The sequence below is a fragment of the Helianthus annuus genome, chromosome 15, assembly GCF_002127325.2.
Source record: "Helianthus annuus cultivar XRQ/B chromosome 15, HanXRQr2.0-SUNRISE, whole genome shotgun sequence".
NCBI classification, from domain to species: domain Eukaryota; kingdom Viridiplantae; phylum Streptophyta; class Magnoliopsida; order Asterales; family Asteraceae; genus Helianthus; species Helianthus annuus.
Genome location: NC_035447.2, coordinates 53,986,841 through 54,006,276, shown reverse-complemented (window position 1 = coordinate 54,006,276; position 19,436 = coordinate 53,986,841). Strand labels below are relative to the sequence as shown.

The following is a 19,436-nucleotide window of genomic DNA, read 5'->3' as shown; positions in this document are numbered from 1 at the left end:
AAAAGAATTGTATGTAAAAAAAGCTATTACTACATGTTGTCTGGGTAAACTAAAAATTAACAAATTTTGTGGGCAAATTAACAATGAGCAAGTGATCAATGGTTTAGGCAAACTAACAGATTAGCAATAAACAATTAGCAAAAGAGGGCAGAAAATTTAAACTAAATGATTAATAACTAGGGCCAGAAACTTCAATAAAATAAAGATTACCTGCAAATACTAAATGTGTCTCATGCCTGGATTCATGAAAGCCGCCATTGAAACTCACTGTCCGCTCAAAATTCTTTCAATATCCAAGCCCTAATTACTTAATTAGTCTATATGAAATTTTGTATTTTAGAAACTGGGGCCCTTCTCAAGTGGGGGCCTAAAGCCCTAGCTTGAGTTGGATCCCCCTTCAGCCGGCCCTGACTACATAAAAAAAAACCTAAACACCCACCACCACCCAAAAACCTAAACCCCTCACCCCCTAAAAAAAAAGATGTCGAGAGGGGGTAGGTTTTTGGGTGGTGGTGGGTGTTTAAGATTTTTTTAGTTTTTTTTGGTGGGGAGGGGGGGTTAGGTCTTTTTTTTGTTTTGTTTTTTTTTTTTTTTTTTGAGGGGGGGGTTAGGTTTTTTGGGGGGTTCTTTGGTGATATATATATATATATATATATACAAAATGGTAAGTACTTTTTCCACCAACACTAGTTTAGGAAAAAAACTCCCAAAAACTAATTACTTGGTCAAGAAAAGGTTATCTTTAAATAGTTAAAAATTAATACTTTTTTCCTAAACTAGTGTTGGTGGAAAAAATATTTACCATTTTGGTGTTTTTTGAAAACTATTTACCTTAATGGTGTTTTATTTGTTTTGCATTTTCCTTTTCTTTAATTAACATATTAGACTTATTTTTTTTCTTTATTTCTTTTCCGTCAGACCAATTTCTATTTTCTTATTCTTCTTTCTACTGTATAAATTTGTTTTATCCAAGTTCAGTCAATCCATTTTCTATTTTCTTATTCTTCTTTTTTTTTATTCAAATTCAGCAATCCATTTTCTATTTTCTTATTCTTCTTTTTAATGTATAAATTCGTTTTATTCAATATTTTCTTTTATCAATCACCCGTGTGTTTTGTTCTAACTCTTTATAATTCTTTCTTTTTCCAGTCACTCATGTAAAAGTTCAACTATACAAATCATCCTAAATAATTTAAATAATGAAAGAAAAACATAAAAATAATCAAAAATTATAACCTGACTTGCTACTTGTTTCAATATCAAATAAAATCGAGTCGCTATCGGTCTCAATATCATATACTAGTGAAAGTAAACATGTCAAATAAAAGCGAGTCACTACCGGTCTTAATATCTAACAAAATAAAAGGTTTTACCTCTTGTGTGGAGAACAAAGTTCAATTCTTAGAAGGTGTAAGTATTTTAAGGGAAAAAATAGCTGTAAAAAAGGTTTTAATCTGGTTCATATTAGAAATATAATTGTTGAGCAAGAACGAGCATTTTTATGTCATTTTCAATCGTATATAATACTACATTTATTTGGGTTCATTACGTAAAACAAACCCATTTTTTTTAATTATGAAATCTATTGTTAGAATTTCTTTTCCATGCATCATAAAAATTAGAATAATCTCAAACAAAGTACAAATGCTATGTAATCTCCGTTCCATGTTACAAATTAATTTAAAAAAATGATTGAGTTGATAAAAAGAGGGTTGACTGAAAGAAAATACTGGATTTAGTGAATTTGTACATATGAAGAAAATAGAAAATGGATTGATCAAATATAAAAAAGTCGAATCTATACTATATAATAAAAGAAACCACTTTAGCGACACTTGTCATCATATTAGGTCATCTCTTATAGATAATTATTATTTTAATTTAATCTCTTTTAATTAATTATAGATAACCTTACTACTAAATATTATTTAATTTAATATCTTATATTATAGATAACCCTCCTACTAAATATTATTAGTTTAATATCTTATGGATAATTATTATTTAGTTTAATCTCTTTCTCATTTATAATATTATTTATTTGCATTAAGAGTAATTACAAAATCGTCCTTTATGTATGTCACTTATTACAAAATGTGTCCTTTATCTTCAATAATTACAGAAAACGCACTCGATGTTTGCAAACCCTTGCAAAGTTATGTACTTTAGCCCTAACTCAGTTAATTTTTTGTGGTTAAATCTGACCAAATGGACCCCACATGAGGGTATTTTGGTCATTTTACTCTCATGTGGGGTCCACTTGATCAGATTTAAGAAACCACTTTAGCGACACTTGTTATCATATTATGCCATCTCTTATAGATAATTATTATTTTAATTTAATCTTTTCTAATTAATTATAGATAACCCTACTACTAAATATTATTTAATTTAATATCTTATATTATAGATAACCCTCCTACTAAATATTATTAGTTTAATATCTTATGGATAATTATTATTTAGTTTAATCTCTTTCTCATTTATAATATTATTTATTTGCATTAAGAGTAATTACAAAATCGTCCTTTATGTATGTCACTTATTACAAAATGTGTCATTTATCTTCAATAATTACAGAAAACGTACTCGATGTTGCAATCTCTTGCAAGTTATGTCCTTTAGCCTTAAATCAGTTAATTTTTATGGTTAAATCTGACCAAATGGACCCCACATGAGGGTATTTTTGTGGTTAAATCTGATCAAGTGGACCCCACATGAGAGTAAAATGACCAAAATATCCTCATGTGGGGTCCATTTGGTCAGATTTAACCACAAAAAATTAACTGAGTTAGGGCTAAAGTACATAACTTGCAATGGTTTGCAAACATCGAGTGCGTTTTCTGTAATTATTGAAGATAAAGGACACAGTTTGCAATAAATGACATACATAAAGGACAATTTTTGTAATTTACTCTTGAATCTAACTACTATAATAAAATAAACCACTTTAGGGACACTTGTTATCATATTAGGTTATCTCTTATAAATAATTATTATTTTAATTTAATCTCTTCTAATTAATTATAGATAATCCTTCTACAAAATATTATTTAATTTAGTATCTTTTATTATAGATAACTCTCCTACTAAATATTATTAGTTTAATATCTTATGAATAATTATTATTTAGTTTGATCTACTTCTCATTTATAATATTATTTATTTGAATTAATTATATTTGAACGTTTTGTTTAGTTTGGTATAAAATAAATTTTACGAAACTTAAAATAAAATTAACTAATATTATTTATCATTTATACATTTACGAAGTTTTAAATAAAGGGTTAAATTTATTGAGATTTCGTTAACAAATTTTGCAACAACAGAATAATCTATTTTTATCACGAAAACCAAACTTTGTATTAATATATTAAATATTTTTATTTTCACTGTATAAAATTACATTTACTCGACCCATGTAACACATGAGATTTTTTAAGACATAACTTTTTATTATTTGATATATAAAATTAGATTTACTCAATTGGTATAATACACGGGGTTTTTTAAGGATATATATTTTTTATTATTTAGTACAGAAAATTACATTTATTCAAACCGTGTAATGCGCATATTTTTAAAGATGTATTTTTTTTTTATTTTTTGGTATATAAAATTACATTTAATCAAACCGTGTAATAAATGAGGTTTTTCAAAGATGTATTATTTTATTATTTGATAAACAATATTACATTTATTTAACCCGTGTAATACACGTGGTTTTAAAGATATAACTTTTTTATTTTGTATATAAAATTACATATATTCAACCTGTAATATGGTTCTTATAGATATAATTTTTTATTATTTAATATATAAAATTATATTTATTCAACCCGTACAATAAATGAGGTTTTAAAGATATATTGGTTTATTATTTAGTATATATAATTTATTTATTCAACACCGTGTAATACACGGGGTTATAACCTAGTATGTTAATAAAAGAAAAGGTAAATGCAAAACAAATGAAAAACACCATTAAGGTAAATAGTTTTTAAAAAACACCAAAATAGGAAATAGTTTTTCAACCAACACTAGTTTAGAAAAAAAACTCTTGAAAATACTTATTTCTTTTCTAAGACCACATGGTATTGGGGGCTTGAAGATGAGGCATGATGTGACACATGGACCACGCATCAAAATGTGGCGTGATGCTAAAACGGACGGTTTGGCCCGGAGCGTGGAGACGTGGCGTTTTTCGACACATGGCACACACCTTTTATATTTAAATAAAAACAAGTTAATAATAACTAAACAAATAACATGACATAACTTAAATATAAAAAAAACATTACATAACTTAAAATAAAACATTAATAAAAAAAACATATTATTTGCCACGCCGTGTAGTGTTTGAAGTCACCACCGTACCTGTTATGGTACTCGATGCAAGCGACTTGGATGATGTCGCCTTCGTTTAGCTCATCATCGTCATTGTCCACACCGTAGACTATCGCCTCAAATCTCTCACTATCCATATGAGTCATCCAAAAATGCGAACAAAGTGTGCACTCTTCGGCTGGCCTCACCCCTACGTATACAAAATTCATGGTAAACTCGATCCCATAACGGAGACGTTGGTAACGGAGCCTCATGGTTGGTCACTGCCACGACCTACGATTCACATAACGCAATGTCCTCTTCTAAGCTCCATGGAATAACCGACATTTCCAAATGTTTTTTAGTCGGGTGTTTTGACATGTAAAATAGAAAAAGTGATATGTGGGTTGAGAAGTGGTATATTATATATAAAATGGAAGAAGTAAATTTTTTATTTTATTTTTACTAGCCGTTTGGGGAAACGACTACTTACCACATCCAATAAAAGCATGTCATGTTGAACCCATTTACTCTTCCACGCCGGTGGAATTCCTCCCGTCCACTAAACAACACCAGTAACAACACAGTTTGCGGTGTGGTGTGTGCGACATGGAGTGGCCAAAATGCCACAAATCCATGCCCATACCATGTGATCTAATGGTAAAGGTTAAAGTCTCCCAAAAACATATCGGTTATCAAAAACTTATTTATATTCATTTTCAATAACAAATATAAGGGTGAGGATCAAATAGCAAGTTTATTTTGGCTAGTAAGGATAGGAAGCAATAGGATTATGACATGTGGCAAAATTTAAAATAAAGAGAAAGGGTATTTTAGTCAATCGTATCCTTTCTTCTTCCTTCTTCTCCCCAGTAACTTCAAAACCCACCATCTTCAACCTTTTCTTCACTTACTATCTCAATAATCACTTCATTATTGTGCGATTTTCGCCACCAATCAATGACTCAAACACCCGATCAACGTGTTCTTCAGCTTTTTTGAAGAAAACCCAGTTTAATTTCATACAAAATCTCATTTTTTCCAGTGGTTTTGAAGATAATAACTCGATCCGTTGGATTCGATCGCTGATAAGTGTTTCAATCATTCAAATTTCGTCAATCGTTGAAGAAATTGGCATCGATCCATGTAAGAAATTATTTAATTTCATTTTTACGATATGGGTTTTTGATTTAGTCATTGCGGTTTACGTTTTTGGCGGGGGTCTGGGGGCAGCGCCCATGGTAGTAGGGTCCAAGGGGCGGCAGCCCCTGGCGTTTTTCGATTAAATTGCTTTAATAAAAATGCATCAGAAAATTTAGTTTTATGTAAATTGCCTCTGGAAAACTGCATACGTAGACAGTTTTTGAGAGAACACTTTCTTTGGTGTTTTTAGGCCATTGCGTTTTAGAACTAAGACATTTTTATGTGTTTTCTAGCCATTGCATTTTAGAAAAACACATTTTTGAAGTGTTTTTAGTCATTGCGTTTTAGGAAAAACACATTTTTAGTTGTTTTCAGTCCATTGCGTTTTAGAGAGAACATTTTCTTTTGTTTTTTAGGCCATCGCGTTTTAGAAAGGAGACATTTTTAAGTGTTTTCTGGCCATTGCGTTTTATAAATAAGACATTTCTTTGTGTTTTTAGTGCATTGCGTTTTAGGTAAAACACTTTTTTATGTGTTTTCAGTCCATTGCGTTTTAGAAAACAGACATTTTAAGTGTTTTCTAGCCATTGCGTTTTAGAAATAAGACATTTTTTTTTGTGTTTTTGGTGCATTAAGTTTTAGGTAAAACACATTTTTATGTGTTTTCAGTCCATTGCGTTTTAGAAAGTATATTTTTTTTTTGTGTTTTTAGGCTATTGCGTTTTAGAAATAACACATTTTTTTGTGTTTTCTGGCCATTGCGTTTTACAAATAAGACATTTTTTTTGTGTTTTTGGCTCATTGCGTTTTAGAAAAATGTCATTTTTAGGTTTTTTTCCATTGCGTTTTACGCAAATTGGTTTTTTCCATTGCGTTTTACGCAACTGGGTTTTCGAAATTTTTTTTCGAAAATATAGCAATAGTATATTCGTTTTAAAGATAAAAAAACGTTCGTTTTTTTTGGTTCAATTTTTATAAAAAAATAATGTCGTATGAAAGAGTTATTAACGTTTATAAAATGGGGGGGGGGAATTGGAGGAGAGAGAAACTATTGTTTCGGATTGACTACAATGCTCTAGAATAACTCATGCGCCTCCTTTTTCTCCTTCAATTTCACTCATTTAATCTTAGCCCTTGATTAAATAAATAAATAGTCAAGATTACTTCCTAATCTTTCTATCTAAATAACATAACGCACAAATATAAAGTACAACAAAGTATTTTTTTTTAATTGGTGTTATGGAAGTAATTGTAATTGAAATTTATTTAAAAATAAAGATACAAAAGATACTTATCATATTAATTTGAATTTGAAAAATAAGGTTTGGATAAACGGGCATTTGGGAGTTAGTTGTAACTGGTATTTTCTAGTACGAGGAATATAATTTTTAAATTTATTTTGTAAATCATATCCCGGTGTGTTTTAAAGGTTGGCAAAAAAACATTGTCTGTCTGTATCTTATGTCATGAACGGACTTGGTTCACCAGGAACTTGGCAGTTTACAAATGGACTGACGTAGTAGCCCATATTATGTAAGTGGTAGTTAATGTGAGATCTTGGTGATAAATGGTGAATCACAAAGTGATAGTATATTTATTTAAAAAAAATCTAGGAATTGTAATTTTTTTTGAAAGATTAACTTCATAAAAAAACGGCCTAACTCATTGTTTGTGCCGGCAATTGGATGCTCTCCTTTTATCTAAAGAGGTAAAAAAAATAAAAAAGAAGTCTAGCATAAAAAAACTAAAAAGGTAAAAAAAAAAAGTTTAAGGCTTAAGCAATAAGCTTAATAATAATAATAATATTAATTTAATTGGGTCAAGTTATTCTACAAATACTACTAATTGTAAGAAATGTAAGAAGAATTTATAGAGTGACAAGTGTTCAATAACCTAAAATTAAACTCACTACATCACCACCCAAAACCTAAACACCCACCCCACCCCACCCCACCCTCACCCAAAAACCTAAACCCCCCACCCCCCCACACCACCACCCAAAAACCTACCCCTCCCCCCGGCAAAAAAAAAAAAAAAAAAAAAAAAAAAAAAAAAAAAAAAAAAAACTATACCTCACAAAAAAAAAAAAAAAACCAAAAAACCTAACCCCCACCCCCCAAAAACCTAAAAAAAAACCTAACCTCCGCCCACCCCCCAAAAACCTAAAAAAACCTAACCCCCCACCCCAAAAAATCTAAAAAAAAACTAAACACCCATCCACCACCACCCATAAACCTAAACCCTCACCCTCACCCCCTCGGCAAATTTTTTTTTTTTTTTGGGTGGGTGATGGAGGAGGGGGTGGGTGTGGGTGGGGGCTTAGATTTTTGGGTGGTGGTGGATGTTTAAGTTTTTTTTATTTTTTTGTAGTGAGTTTTTTTAGAAGGCTTTGTATCCTTGTTACAATTAGGATCTCCTAATCCTAATTTATATTTGTTTGAGAGTGTGGCCCATTAGGCTTTATCAATTCAAAGATGAAACATGAAATCGTTTGACTTTCTTTAATGGGTTTTAAGTTTTTTAAGAATATTGACCTATTTAAAAAAAACCTGCAAAATAGTAATTGATTATACACCTGTTAGGGGTGTTTATACTTCGGTTTGAAACTGTGTAACCGTTTAAATTAGACATCGGTTCAGTTTTATGATCGTTTTTTCTTTAACTTTCGCCCGGTCGGTTTATAAAATTTCAAACCGCAATGAACGATTTGGTTTATGGTTTATACAAAAACCGGCTGTATAAAACCGTACCGGGCCATAAACTTTTGAGTATATTTAGATAAAAGTTACTTATTATATTTGGTTAGATTTTGAAACAAAACTTGTTCAAGTAGCTTAATATCAAGTAGCATAAACTTTGACTTTTAACTGTTATTTTATGTTGTGTTGATTTAGCATGAACATACTGAAGTATAAGCTTTCTTTGGTAAAATGTATAAACAATTCAATATGAATGTGTAGATGCTTGTTTGTTTCACGAGTGTTTATAATATAAGCGATTCAACCTTGATTTCAATCTAGTTTAGTTTAGTTTGAAATTTATGATTTCAATTTAGCAGACTGATACTAACCAAATTCTGATACTAACCACATTCTGCCAAAATAACTAAATTCTGATACTAACCGTCGAATCCCCTAACTCCGGTTGGTGGTTGAAGAGACTCGTCAACGTCTAAAGAGATCTTCTTTAGGGTTTGCAAAAGAGAGTACCGTTAGCCTCGCCACGAAGGACCCTGGAGGGGAGTCCGTGACCAAGCTCCGGCATAAGAATAAGTAAACTTGCCGAAGAAGAAATGATATTCCGGGGTGATGGTGTTGCTGGAATATATGGTGTGAACTCTAAGGATCGAGTATTCAATGTAAACCAGAGAATGTTCAAAGTAAATGCCTTTTCTTATGTGTGTGGGGAGGAGTATTGAATGCATACGTTTGATCATAAGCATGGCTTATATAGATCTCAACGGGATTCCCGTTGCCCGATAAACTTACTCTTCTATATAAGCCATGCTTGTGATCAAAGGTATGCATTCAGCACTCCTCCCCACACACATAAGAAAAGGCATTCACTTCGAACATTTTCTGATTTACATTGAATACTCGATCCTTAGAGTTCACACCATATATTCGGGCCACACCATCACGCCGGAATATCATTTTTTCTCCGGCAAGTTTACTTATTCTCACACTAGAGCTTGGTCACGTACTCCCCTCCGGGGGTCCTCCGTGGCGAGGCTAACGGTGCTCTTTTTTGTAGACCCTAAAGACGTTGACGAGTCTCTTCAACCACCAACCAGAGTTAGGGGATTCGACATTGGCGCCATCCGTGGGACCTTTGTCAAAAAAGGTATTCCAACAAGAACACTTACGTTCGGAAAGGTCTTCTCTTGGAAATAGCATACAAGATGACGACACCACCTCCCACCAACGCTAAGATTTCAAAGGTGACTCAGACAACCGAGAAACATGTCATAGTCGAAGACATCACCGACGAGTTTGAAAATGTCACAGTCACAGAGCCACCACCATCCAAGAGGAGTGATATCATCCTAGAATTCGTGTCAAGACACAAAGATGAGCTACGAAAACAACTCGATGACCTAGATAAGATGGAAAAGTTGGAAAGCTTACGATAAAGGCTTGTTTTTGACACACCTTAGTGTCACACCCCTTTCTAAGGCGGAAGCACGAGGTGTGATCCTGAAAGGTTCTCATTTCATACGAATGGTAAACATACTACATGCTCATAAAATAACTCCAAAATGCCATTGACATAACATATTCAAAACATAACATAAGTTTAGTGTTTATATCACAAGATAAAATATTGTCTGTGAAGTTTTACAACATTATTTTAAAGACAGACATCAAGGTTTTGATCCTTATATCACCACACAGGATGGGATATAATAACCAAATCCCACAAAATAGGCATAAGAGTCTTGACACAACATACTAGAAACAAAAGCGACATCCAAGAGCAAGAGTAAGACCGCACGTACATCCACTTTAGTTACCTGAAATACATGTAAGTTTTGGAAAATCATCAACATAATGTTGGTGTGAATTCATGCAGTTTTGTGTAAAACATTTAAGCATTCGTTGTAGAAAACATGGTATGTAACTGTATGAAATAAGTATTTCTGTAAATGTAAGGAATACGAGATCGCTAATGGTTCCCGAGGCCATTAACATATGTAACGACATAGGAAGCATCCAAACCATATGCATTTTTTTTACTTGTCGATTCACGACTAGAGACACAAAAGCACTGCTTGGTAAAAGTGTGGTTGCCTGAAACCCATTAAATCTAACCTTTTGTTTCGCGGTCTTAGTATGTAATTGATTAATGGTGCTTATGGCACCCTATATGTCACATGATCTATAGTATCATTCCTTAGTTTTTGTATTCAACATACCATAGCACATGTATTTTCCCAAGTTTAGAAAACAAGTAAAAGTTTAAAAGTGGGGACATGAACTCACAACTTTGCGTATCCTGCGCTGTAAACTTCACCGGTTGGTTTTAGAGCATCGTGACCTATACGTGTTCTATTAACGTTAGTCACTAGACTTGTATCACACAAGTACAAGTCACCATCTTTTGTTTATGTATATGTTCTTTGTACGTTCGTTCTTTATGAGGGTTGTGCCCTTGTTTGTCGGGTCTTGCCCTTTGAGCATATCTTGTTTATTTGTAAGTATATATTTCACTTCTCAAATATATATTCATTTATAAAGTCTTTCTTAAGGTAATAAGTGTTAGAAATGATTTATATTTTTAACTTTTCATGTATGTTACTTATATTATTTTTCAAAAATAACTATAAGTATTTTGTGAAATAATATTTTCAATATTATTTTTGTACAAGTATTCTTAGGAAAGTATACTTGTATTTTATGTAAATGCTTGTGTATTTTGTATTTTTCCACGAGAAATCAATACTTTGATTTTTTTATTACTTTCCGGAATTATATTTCTTAAAAATAATGTATTTTGAAGTCTTGTAGGAAATATATATATTTTGTTATGCCATAATATATATATCTATACTACTTTAATAAGGATATGTGAAGGACAAGATGGTAATTGAACAAGGTGTTGAAAAAACACTTAATGCACAATGTACAACTGTTAAGGCACAAGAAAACACAAACCCTTTTACCCTTTACAAGGGTATACATCTGCCGTCCAAATGTTTTACTTTCTCACACGGATCAACATCGGGACCGTCCATTTGACTTCACACGGATCACCATATGCTTTCTCTCTCAATGCTCACACATCTCACAAAACAACATCAGATATTCTTCTCTCTCTTCTCTCTCTCTTTTCTCTCTTCTCGGCGATCTAGGGTTTCATGAGATCTATCACCAGATCCGTTTGAATCTATCACCAGATCCGTTTGATGAGCAGATCAAGGGTTTCATGAGATGTTCTGGCAAGGGATCCACAGATTTGAACAAGGGATCCGTTTTATCTGGCAAGGGATCCACAGATTTGAACAAGGGATCCGTTTGATGTTCTGATAAGTTGCTTTATCTTTAATCTTGATGTAGATTTGTTAGTAGATATCTTACCATGTTCTTTTGTGATTCTTACTTTTCAGGTGAAGCGGTTGACGGATGTTCGAAGGACGAAATCTGAGGTTTACGAAGGATTTTCTCATGTGTTTTGTGATGAATCGACTCAGGTTAGGTTCTAAATGTTGATTTATCTTTAATCTTGATGTAGATTTGTTAGTAGATATCTTACCATGTTCTTTTGTGATTATTACTTTTCAGGTGAAGCGGTTGACGGATGTTCGAAGGACGAAATCTGAGGTTTACGAAGGAGTTTCGCATGTGTTTTGTGATGAATCGACTCAGGTTAGGTTCTAAATGTTGATTTATCTTTAATCTTGATGTAGATTTGTTAGTAGATGCGGTTATTTCAAATTAGGTTGAAAGTCTTGTGATATTTGAATTTGTATTTTTGGTGATGATAGTTAGATTAATTTCAGATATGACATAGTGAAAGGATAAATTGTTTTTGTAGTTTTGATTTTACTTTGTTCTGTTATATTTTGATCTTTTCCTTCATTTTTTGGGACTGATAAGTGTCATGGTTGTGTGATAATTATGATATTTAGGTCATTTAGATATGGAATTGTGAAAAGATAGATTGTTATGTATTTTTGATTTTGGTTTGTTCTGTGGGATGCTCGATGAGCAGATCTAGGGTTTCATGAGATGTATCACAAGCTTTATCTGGCAAGGGATCCACAGATTTGAACAAGGGATCCGTTTGATGTTCTGATAAGTTGCAATGAGTGTTATATATCTTACCATGTTCTTTTGTGATTCTTATCTTTAATCTTGATGTAGATTTGTTAGTAGATGCGGTTATTTCAAATTAGGTTGAAAGTTTTGTGATATTTGAATTTGTATTTTTGGTGATGATAGTTAGATTAATTTCAGATATGACATAGTGAAAGGATAAATTGTTTTTGTAGTTTTGATTTTACTTTGTTCTGTTATATTTTGATCTTTTCCTTCATTTTTGGGACTGATAAGTGTCATGGTTGTGTGATAATTATGATATTTAGGTCATTTAGATATGGAATTGTGAAAAGATAGATTGTTATTATTTTTGATTTTGGTTTGTTCTGTGGGATGCTCGATGAGCAGATCTAGGGTTTCATGAGATGTATCACAAGCTTTATCTGGCAAGGGATCCACAGATTTGAACAAGGGATCCGTTTGATGTTCTGATAAGTTGCAATGAGTGTTATATATCTTACCATGTTCTTTTGTGATTCTTACTTTTCAGGTGAAGCGGTTGACGGATGTTCGAAGGACGAAATCTGAGGTTTACGAAGGATTTTCGCATGTGTTTTGTGATGAATCGACTCAGGTATGTCACTCGCAACTCGCAAGGAAACCTTTTTTTAGGATCTGAATTTAATTAGTTATACCTTTGGTTAACGACTGTCACGATCACTATTATTACAGAACAAGCTCACTCCGATCTTCTGGCTGCCGGAGAAAGTGTATCTGCTTGGAGAGTCTCGGAATTGGCTTTGGCGACGCTGAACGCTGCTTCATTCGAATCGATGGGGGCTTCATATGCAGAATGTTCCCTCACTTAGTGGTCTCATGCTCACTCAAGCAGAGGTAAAGTAAAGTTTATCATCATTCATCAATTTTCTTTTCTTTTTTGTTTATAATAAAGGTTTTTGTATTTGCAACTTGACAAAATGTGATTTATATTAAATTTATTTTAAGTTAATAGTGTACTGGTTATAACTAATATCAAATCTTTACTAATACTTGATTTCTTTTTATGATGGTTGACTTTGCGAGAACTAACGGAGCATTAGTGTCAAGAATGGGCTGAGATTCGAATTCAGTCGGTTTTTCGCTCTTTTTTGGTAATTTCTAAGCCTTGAATATTAATTTTTAACATGCTATGCTACTGAGAGAATATAACCTTGACTATATTCTCTGTTTTTTGATCAGAGGTAAAGTAAAGTTTATCATCATTCATCAATTTTCTTTTCTTTTTTGTTTATAATAAAGGTTTTTATATTTGCAACTTGACAAAATGTGATTTATATTAAATTTATTTTAAGTTAATAGTGTACTGGTTATAACTAATATCAAATCTTTACTAATACTTGATTTCTTTTTATGATGGTTGACTTTGCGAGAACTAACGGAGCATTAGTGTCAAGAATGGGCTGAGATTCGAATTCAGTCGGTTTTTCGCTCTTTTTTGGTAATTTCTAAGCCTTGAATATTAATTTTTAACATGCTATGCTACTGAGAGAATATAAACTTGACTATATTCTCTGTTTTTTGATGTGTTTTGTTATTTTTATGCTTTTTGTTTTTTAACTGATCTTAACCCATTTGACTTATCATTCATCAATTTTCTTTTCTTTTTTGTTTATAATAAAGGTTTTTATATTTGCAACTTGACAAAATGTGATTTATATTAAATTTATTTTAAGTTAATAGTGTACTGGTTATAACTAATATCAAATCTTTACTAATACTTGATTTCTTTTTATGATGGTTGACTTTGCGAGAACTAACGGAGCATTAGTGTCAAGAATGGGCTGAGATTCGAATTCAGTCGGTTTTTCGCTCTTTTTTGGTAATTTCTAAGCCTTGAATATTAATTTTTAACATGCTATGCTACTGAGAGAATATAAACTTGACTATATTCTCTGTTTTTTGATGTGTTTTGTTATTTTTATGCTTTTTGTTTTTTAACTGATCTTAACCCATTTGACTTATGCTACAGACAAAAAGGGATCAAGATCGGGACCGTCCATTTGACTTCACACGGATCACCATCTGCTTTCTCTCTCAATGCTCACACATCTGACAAAAAGGGATGCCAAAAGCAGGGAAGTACAATCTACAGGAAAAAGCAACACTTTACTTTTGTGTGAAAGACAGCTTGCTTGCTGCAGTCTCTATAATATATCAACACTCTTCCATACACTGTTTGAAAGACAGCACTGCTTCCTTCAGTCTCTATAAATAATCCAGAGATATCTACACTCTACTCACACTTTACAAACTCTCAACTACACTCAACTGAAATTGTAAGTTTATCTCAGTTGAATAATCCTACTTTCAAAACATCAACTTAACAACTTCTATTTACTTCGATTTCAGAATATATCAACTCTTTGCATTCGGATCTTGCGTTGTTTCTCGGCTCTCACATCAAGGTTTTAAAATTTTTGTCGGCTTTTCACATCTCCCTCTTGCATTGTTGTAAGTTCTTTCAAATATGACATAGTGAAAGGATAAATTGTTTTTGTAGTTTTGATTTTACTTTGTTCTGTTATATTTTGATCTTTTCCTTCATTTTTGGGACTGATATGTGTCATGGTTTTGTGATAATTATGATATTTAGGTCATTTTTGGGGATGATAAGTGTTGTAGTTCAATGAAAATTATGATAGTTAGGTCAATTTTAGATATGGAATAGTGAAAAGATAGATTGTTATGTACTTTTTATTTTAGTTTGTTCTGTGGGATGTTTTGATATATTTTTTCATTTTTCGGGATAGTGAAAGGATAAATTGTTTTTGTAGTTTTGATTTTACTTTGTTCTGTTATATTTTGATCTTTTCCTTCATTTTTGGGACTGATATGTGTCATGGTTTTGTGATAATTATGATATTTAGGTCATTTTTGGGGATGATAAGTGTTGTAGTTCATTGAAAATTATGATAGTTAGGTCAATTTTAGATATGGAATAGTGAAAAGATAAATTGTTATGTACTTTTTATTTTAGTTTGTTCTGTGGGATGTTTTGATATATTTTTTTATTTTTCGGGATAGTGAAAGGATAAATTGTTTTTGTAGTTTTGATTTTACTTTGTTCTGTTATATTTTGATCTTTTCCTTCATTTTTGGGACTGATATGTGTCATGGTTTTGTGATAATTATGATATTTAGGTCATTTTTGGGGATGATACGTGTTGTAGTTCAATGAAAATTATGATAGTTAGGTCAATTTTAGATATGGAATAGTGAAAAGATAAATTGTTGTGTACTTTTTATTTTAGTTTGTTCTGTGGGATGTTTTGATATATTTTTTCATTTTTCGGGATAGTGAAAGGATAAATTGTTTTTGTAGTTTTGATTTTACTTTGTTCTGTTATATTTTGATCTTTTCCTTCATTTTTGGGACTGATATGTGTCATGGTTTTGTGATAATTATGATATTTAGGTTCATTTACTTTGTTCTGTTATATTTTGATCTTTTCCTTCATCATTACAGGAATTTTTTTTAAAACAGTACTGTATTCAAAACAAAATAAAACGCCGTATTCACAAAACAATACTGTATTCACAAAGCTGTATTCAAAACAATACTGTATTCAAAACAATACTGTATTCAAAACAATACTGTATTCAAAACAATACTGTATTTAAAACAATATTGTATTCACAAAGCTGATTGTTATAGTTATTATGTGTATGTGTAAATTATAGTAAATTGTTTTTGTAGTTTTGATTTTACTTTGTTCTGTTATATTTTGATCTTTTCCTTCATTTTTGGGACTGATATGTGTCATGGTTTTGTGATAATTATGATCTTTTCATTCATTTACTTTGTTCTGTTATATTTTGATCTTTTCCTTCATCATTACAGGAATTTTTTTTAAAACAATACTGTATTCAAAACAAAATAAAACGCCGTGTTCACAAAACAATACTGTATTCACAAAGCTGTATTCAAAACAATACTGTATTCAAAACAATACTGTATTCAAAACAATACTGTGTTCAAAACAATACTGTATTCAAAACAATACTGTATTTAAAACAATACTGTATTCACAAAGCTGATTGTTATAGTAATTATGTGTATTTTTCAGTTTACAAATCACTCCAAACACATATCAATTGAGAGGTATGGGCGGTGGTTATCCAATTCCCGTTGAATCACTAGGATCAACAAACCATTTAAACCTTCCTGATTCAAACCCTCTAACTTCAAACCCACCTCCGGTGTCAACCCCACCTCCGGTTTTAACCCCACCTTCGGTTTCAACCCCACCTCCATTGGCAAACCCTGAATATGATGATCCATTTGGTTGGACGGATGAAGAGTTGAATTGGGCGTATGACTATACCTTCGCTCAACTACAATTTGGTGGACTACAAATTGAGGGGTGCCATCGTCCGGTGCCAAACACTCCTATACTTCCTATGCATCCTCCACCTTCAAACCCCCCTTATGTGGAAAACTACAGTCAAACACAAGAACTACCGACCTGGGCTGAAGGGTACGAAACTGACCCTGGGGCGGTTTACGAACCACCATTGGATGAAAAAATGGTTTGGGAACCTTAGAACAACTTTTATGATGACTGTAGTTTTTTTTTTCTCGAATTACTTTGAATCTTAATTATGTAACTTTTAATTATGTATTAGTTTAAATTTAAATTTGTTGCTGTTTAATTTTAATCATGTTTTAGTTTAAATTTTATTTATGGAGTTTTTATTTTTTTAGTTAACTAATATTGAACACTTAATAGGATATGTCTGATCATTTTTCCGTTGAAGAATTTTCATCATTGACAAATGATAGAGCATGGTATAATATAATCTTTGTTAAGGTGGAGTTTATTTGGCATGACGTCGATGGAAAGAGATTAGTGGTTATATTTCTTGATCAACACGTAAGAACATTATTTTAATTTACTTTGTGTTATATAAGCGTTTTTCCACCACTAAATTTCTTTTCATTTTAGAGACAAAAAATTGTTGCGTTCGTCCCACAAAATTTGATACACAAATATAATGACGCGTCATTGATGGGTGGTTTTTTTTCGTTGAATCATTTCCAAATTGAGAATCTCAACTATCTTGAGTGCCCAAAGTACCAGAATTACGTGTTAGTTTGGTCCGAGAAGAAAATTGTCATCAACGAATATACAAAGCTTTCTTCACTTACGCTTACGATTCCAAGGGGTGCTTCTTTATATCCATTGGTCCCTTCCATTATAGAATTGAAGCATGACAGGAGACCTCAAATGGATATTGTTGGTACATATTAATTCTCTATCTATAATTTTTATTAAATATATAAAACTTTACATATGGTCTATACGATTTAACTGATTTGGTTTTAGATGTGGTTGGGAGAATAATAGAAGGCAAACGTGATCGATGTTGTTTTGAACTTTCTCTTCAAGATAAGACGTACGTTATTATTTATTATTAACATATTACAAACATAATATTTACGTTATATGTAAGAAAATATTATTATTAGAAGAACTTTAACCCAAAATCGTAATATACAGTGGTCACACAATACAATTGTTTTTGTCTGCCCTGAAGCCTTCCGATGTTATACGTTCCATTCGAGCCGTGCAACAAAGGTCCATCATATATGTATCACGTCTCAAGTTGGTTCATCTACCAGATAGTATGTTATGCTTTACACATGAACATTCTAATAATTAGTTAGATCTAATGGCTCATGTAGTTTAATAAAAGTTATATTTTATTTGTTATTTCAGTTAATATTTTGAAGTCTACGGAGTTGAGTACGATTACGTACGAACCGGATATGGTCGAGGCACGGGATATGTAAATTATGGATCGTTATCCAATTTGTGTTTAAGTTAGAAACATTTGGTGTTGTTATTTGTTTAGTTGTTGATATTAAAGTCTCTCTTGGTGTTTCGTGTTTTGCTTTTTGTTTCCCTCATATTGATGTAATTGTAGAAGTATTTATAATCTATCACCAAGGTATAATCTTCTTAGATTGGACAACTAAATAATCATTATCTGTATTAAACGAAGGTATAACCATGGCTGACCTTCCTACTCATACAATCGTGTTTGAGATATTAACGAGGCTGCCAGCAAAGGATGTAGGTCGTTCTAAGAGTGTATGTAAGCAATGGTATGCGTTATTGTCAACACAAGATTTCGTAAAGATACATTGTTCTCGCTCAGTAGTTTCATCTAACCAGAGAGTTCTACTAATTGACGACCTAACGTGTTCTGTTCGTCCAATCATCTCTAATAACAATGACTATGGTCCAAGCTCAACAGTTACATTTCCATTCCATCACCAAAATAATGATGTCTCAATACTTTCACATTTGAACGGATTGTTGTGTGTTTGCTTGAATCATACATACGAGCTGCTTCTTTGGAATCCAACAACTACTGCTTTCAAGCGTTTGTCAACCCCTGATTCTCATGGATTCTATATAAATAACCTTGATGCCATTGGTTTGTACGTTGACGCTGACGATGATTACAAGGTCTTGCATATAAAGCGTAGGAGTGGTGTACTTGGTGTCTATGTTTATTCTAGGGAAGTAGACTCTTGGAGAAATATTCCTTTCATAACAAGACAAGAGTACCTAAGCCGTCATTTCAATTGGTCAGCTGGCACATTTTGTGGTGGTACTCTATATTTCACTGTTTGCGAATGTTGGATTGGAGGTACGAATGTGGTGATTTGTTTTGATGTTAATTCGGAGCAGTTCAAGGAGATAAGCTTTCCACCCGTTCCTTCTAATGGAATGGTTCAAGGTGTTTTAGTTAATGTAAAAAATGTGCTTCACATGTTTGCTAGCACTGGCATGTTTGAGATGACAATTGACCTATGGACACTACAAGGGGATTACTGGATTAAGGTCTTATCATGTCCTCCGGTCCCCCCGATATCATTGTCATTGTGGTGCGATATAACACATTATGTGACAAATGGTAATTGGTTTGTGATGACTAAGTTAGGGAAGTTGTTTACAATTGAAATGGATATGAAGCCCTTCGAATGTTTTTATCCCGTTTCTTGGTTTCGAGGTTTTAAGGGTGCGGTGTTTGTGCAGACCATTGTTTCACCAAGTATTTAGATTGGCTTTCACTTAATGTTATCATTATGTATGTCAATGTTTTAAGGATTTGTGTTTTTTTTCTCTAAGTCATGAT

The 19,436-nt window shown here is 32.2% G+C and overlaps 2 protein-coding genes and 1 long non-coding RNA gene across 3 annotated transcripts; all 3 read left to right on the top strand.

Moving 5' to 3' along the window:
- The first annotated feature begins 13,950 nt into the window (after nucleotides 1-13,950).
- LOC110874696 lies at nucleotides 13,951-14,831 on the top strand. Its single transcript, XR_002556147.2, has 3 exons — nucleotides 13,951-14,106; nucleotides 14,257-14,563; nucleotides 14,637-14,831. It is a non-coding gene; the product is annotated as an uncharacterized LOC110874696 (long non-coding RNA).
- A 1,560-nt stretch (nucleotides 14,832-16,391) lies between these two features.
- LOC110876391 lies at nucleotides 16,392-18,108 on the top strand. The gene is made up of 5 exons (XM_035984325.1): nucleotides 16,392-16,817; nucleotides 17,018-17,161; nucleotides 17,234-17,528; nucleotides 17,615-17,684; nucleotides 17,789-18,108. The coding sequence occupies exons 1-5, from the start codon at nucleotides 16,392-16,394 to the stop codon at nucleotides 17,949-17,951; spliced, it is 1,098 nt and encodes a 365-aa protein (XP_035840218.1). The 3' UTR covers nucleotides 17,952-18,108.
- A 193-nt stretch (nucleotides 18,109-18,301) lies between these two features.
- LOC110876392 (F-box/kelch-repeat protein At3g17530) lies at nucleotides 18,302-19,360 on the top strand. Its single transcript, XM_022124565.1, has one exon. The coding sequence runs from the start codon at nucleotides 18,302-18,304 to the stop codon at nucleotides 19,358-19,360; it is 1,059 nt and encodes a 352-aa protein (XP_021980257.1).
- Nucleotides 19,361-19,436: the final 76 nt, after the last annotated feature.

What these genes read in the sequence shown, in the direction of transcription:
- LOC110876391 (XM_035984325.1), top strand. Translation starts at nt 16,392, where the DNA reads ATGGGCGGTGGTTATCCAATTCCCGTTGAATCACTAGGATCAACAAAC. An exon ending in ACCTCAAATGGATATTGTTG is followed by an intron (nt 17,529 to 17,614) that starts GTACATATTAAT and finishes ATTTGGTTTTAG; the next exon opens with ATGTGGTTGGGAGAATAATA. An exon ending in CTTTCTCTTCAAGATAAGAC is followed by an intron (nt 17,685 to 17,788) that starts GTACGTTATTAT and finishes CGTAATATACAG; the next exon opens with TGGTCACACAATACAATTGT.
- LOC110876392 (XM_022124565.1), top strand. Translation starts at nt 18,302, where the DNA reads ATGGCTGACCTTCCTACTCATACAATCGTGTTTGAGATATTAACGAGG.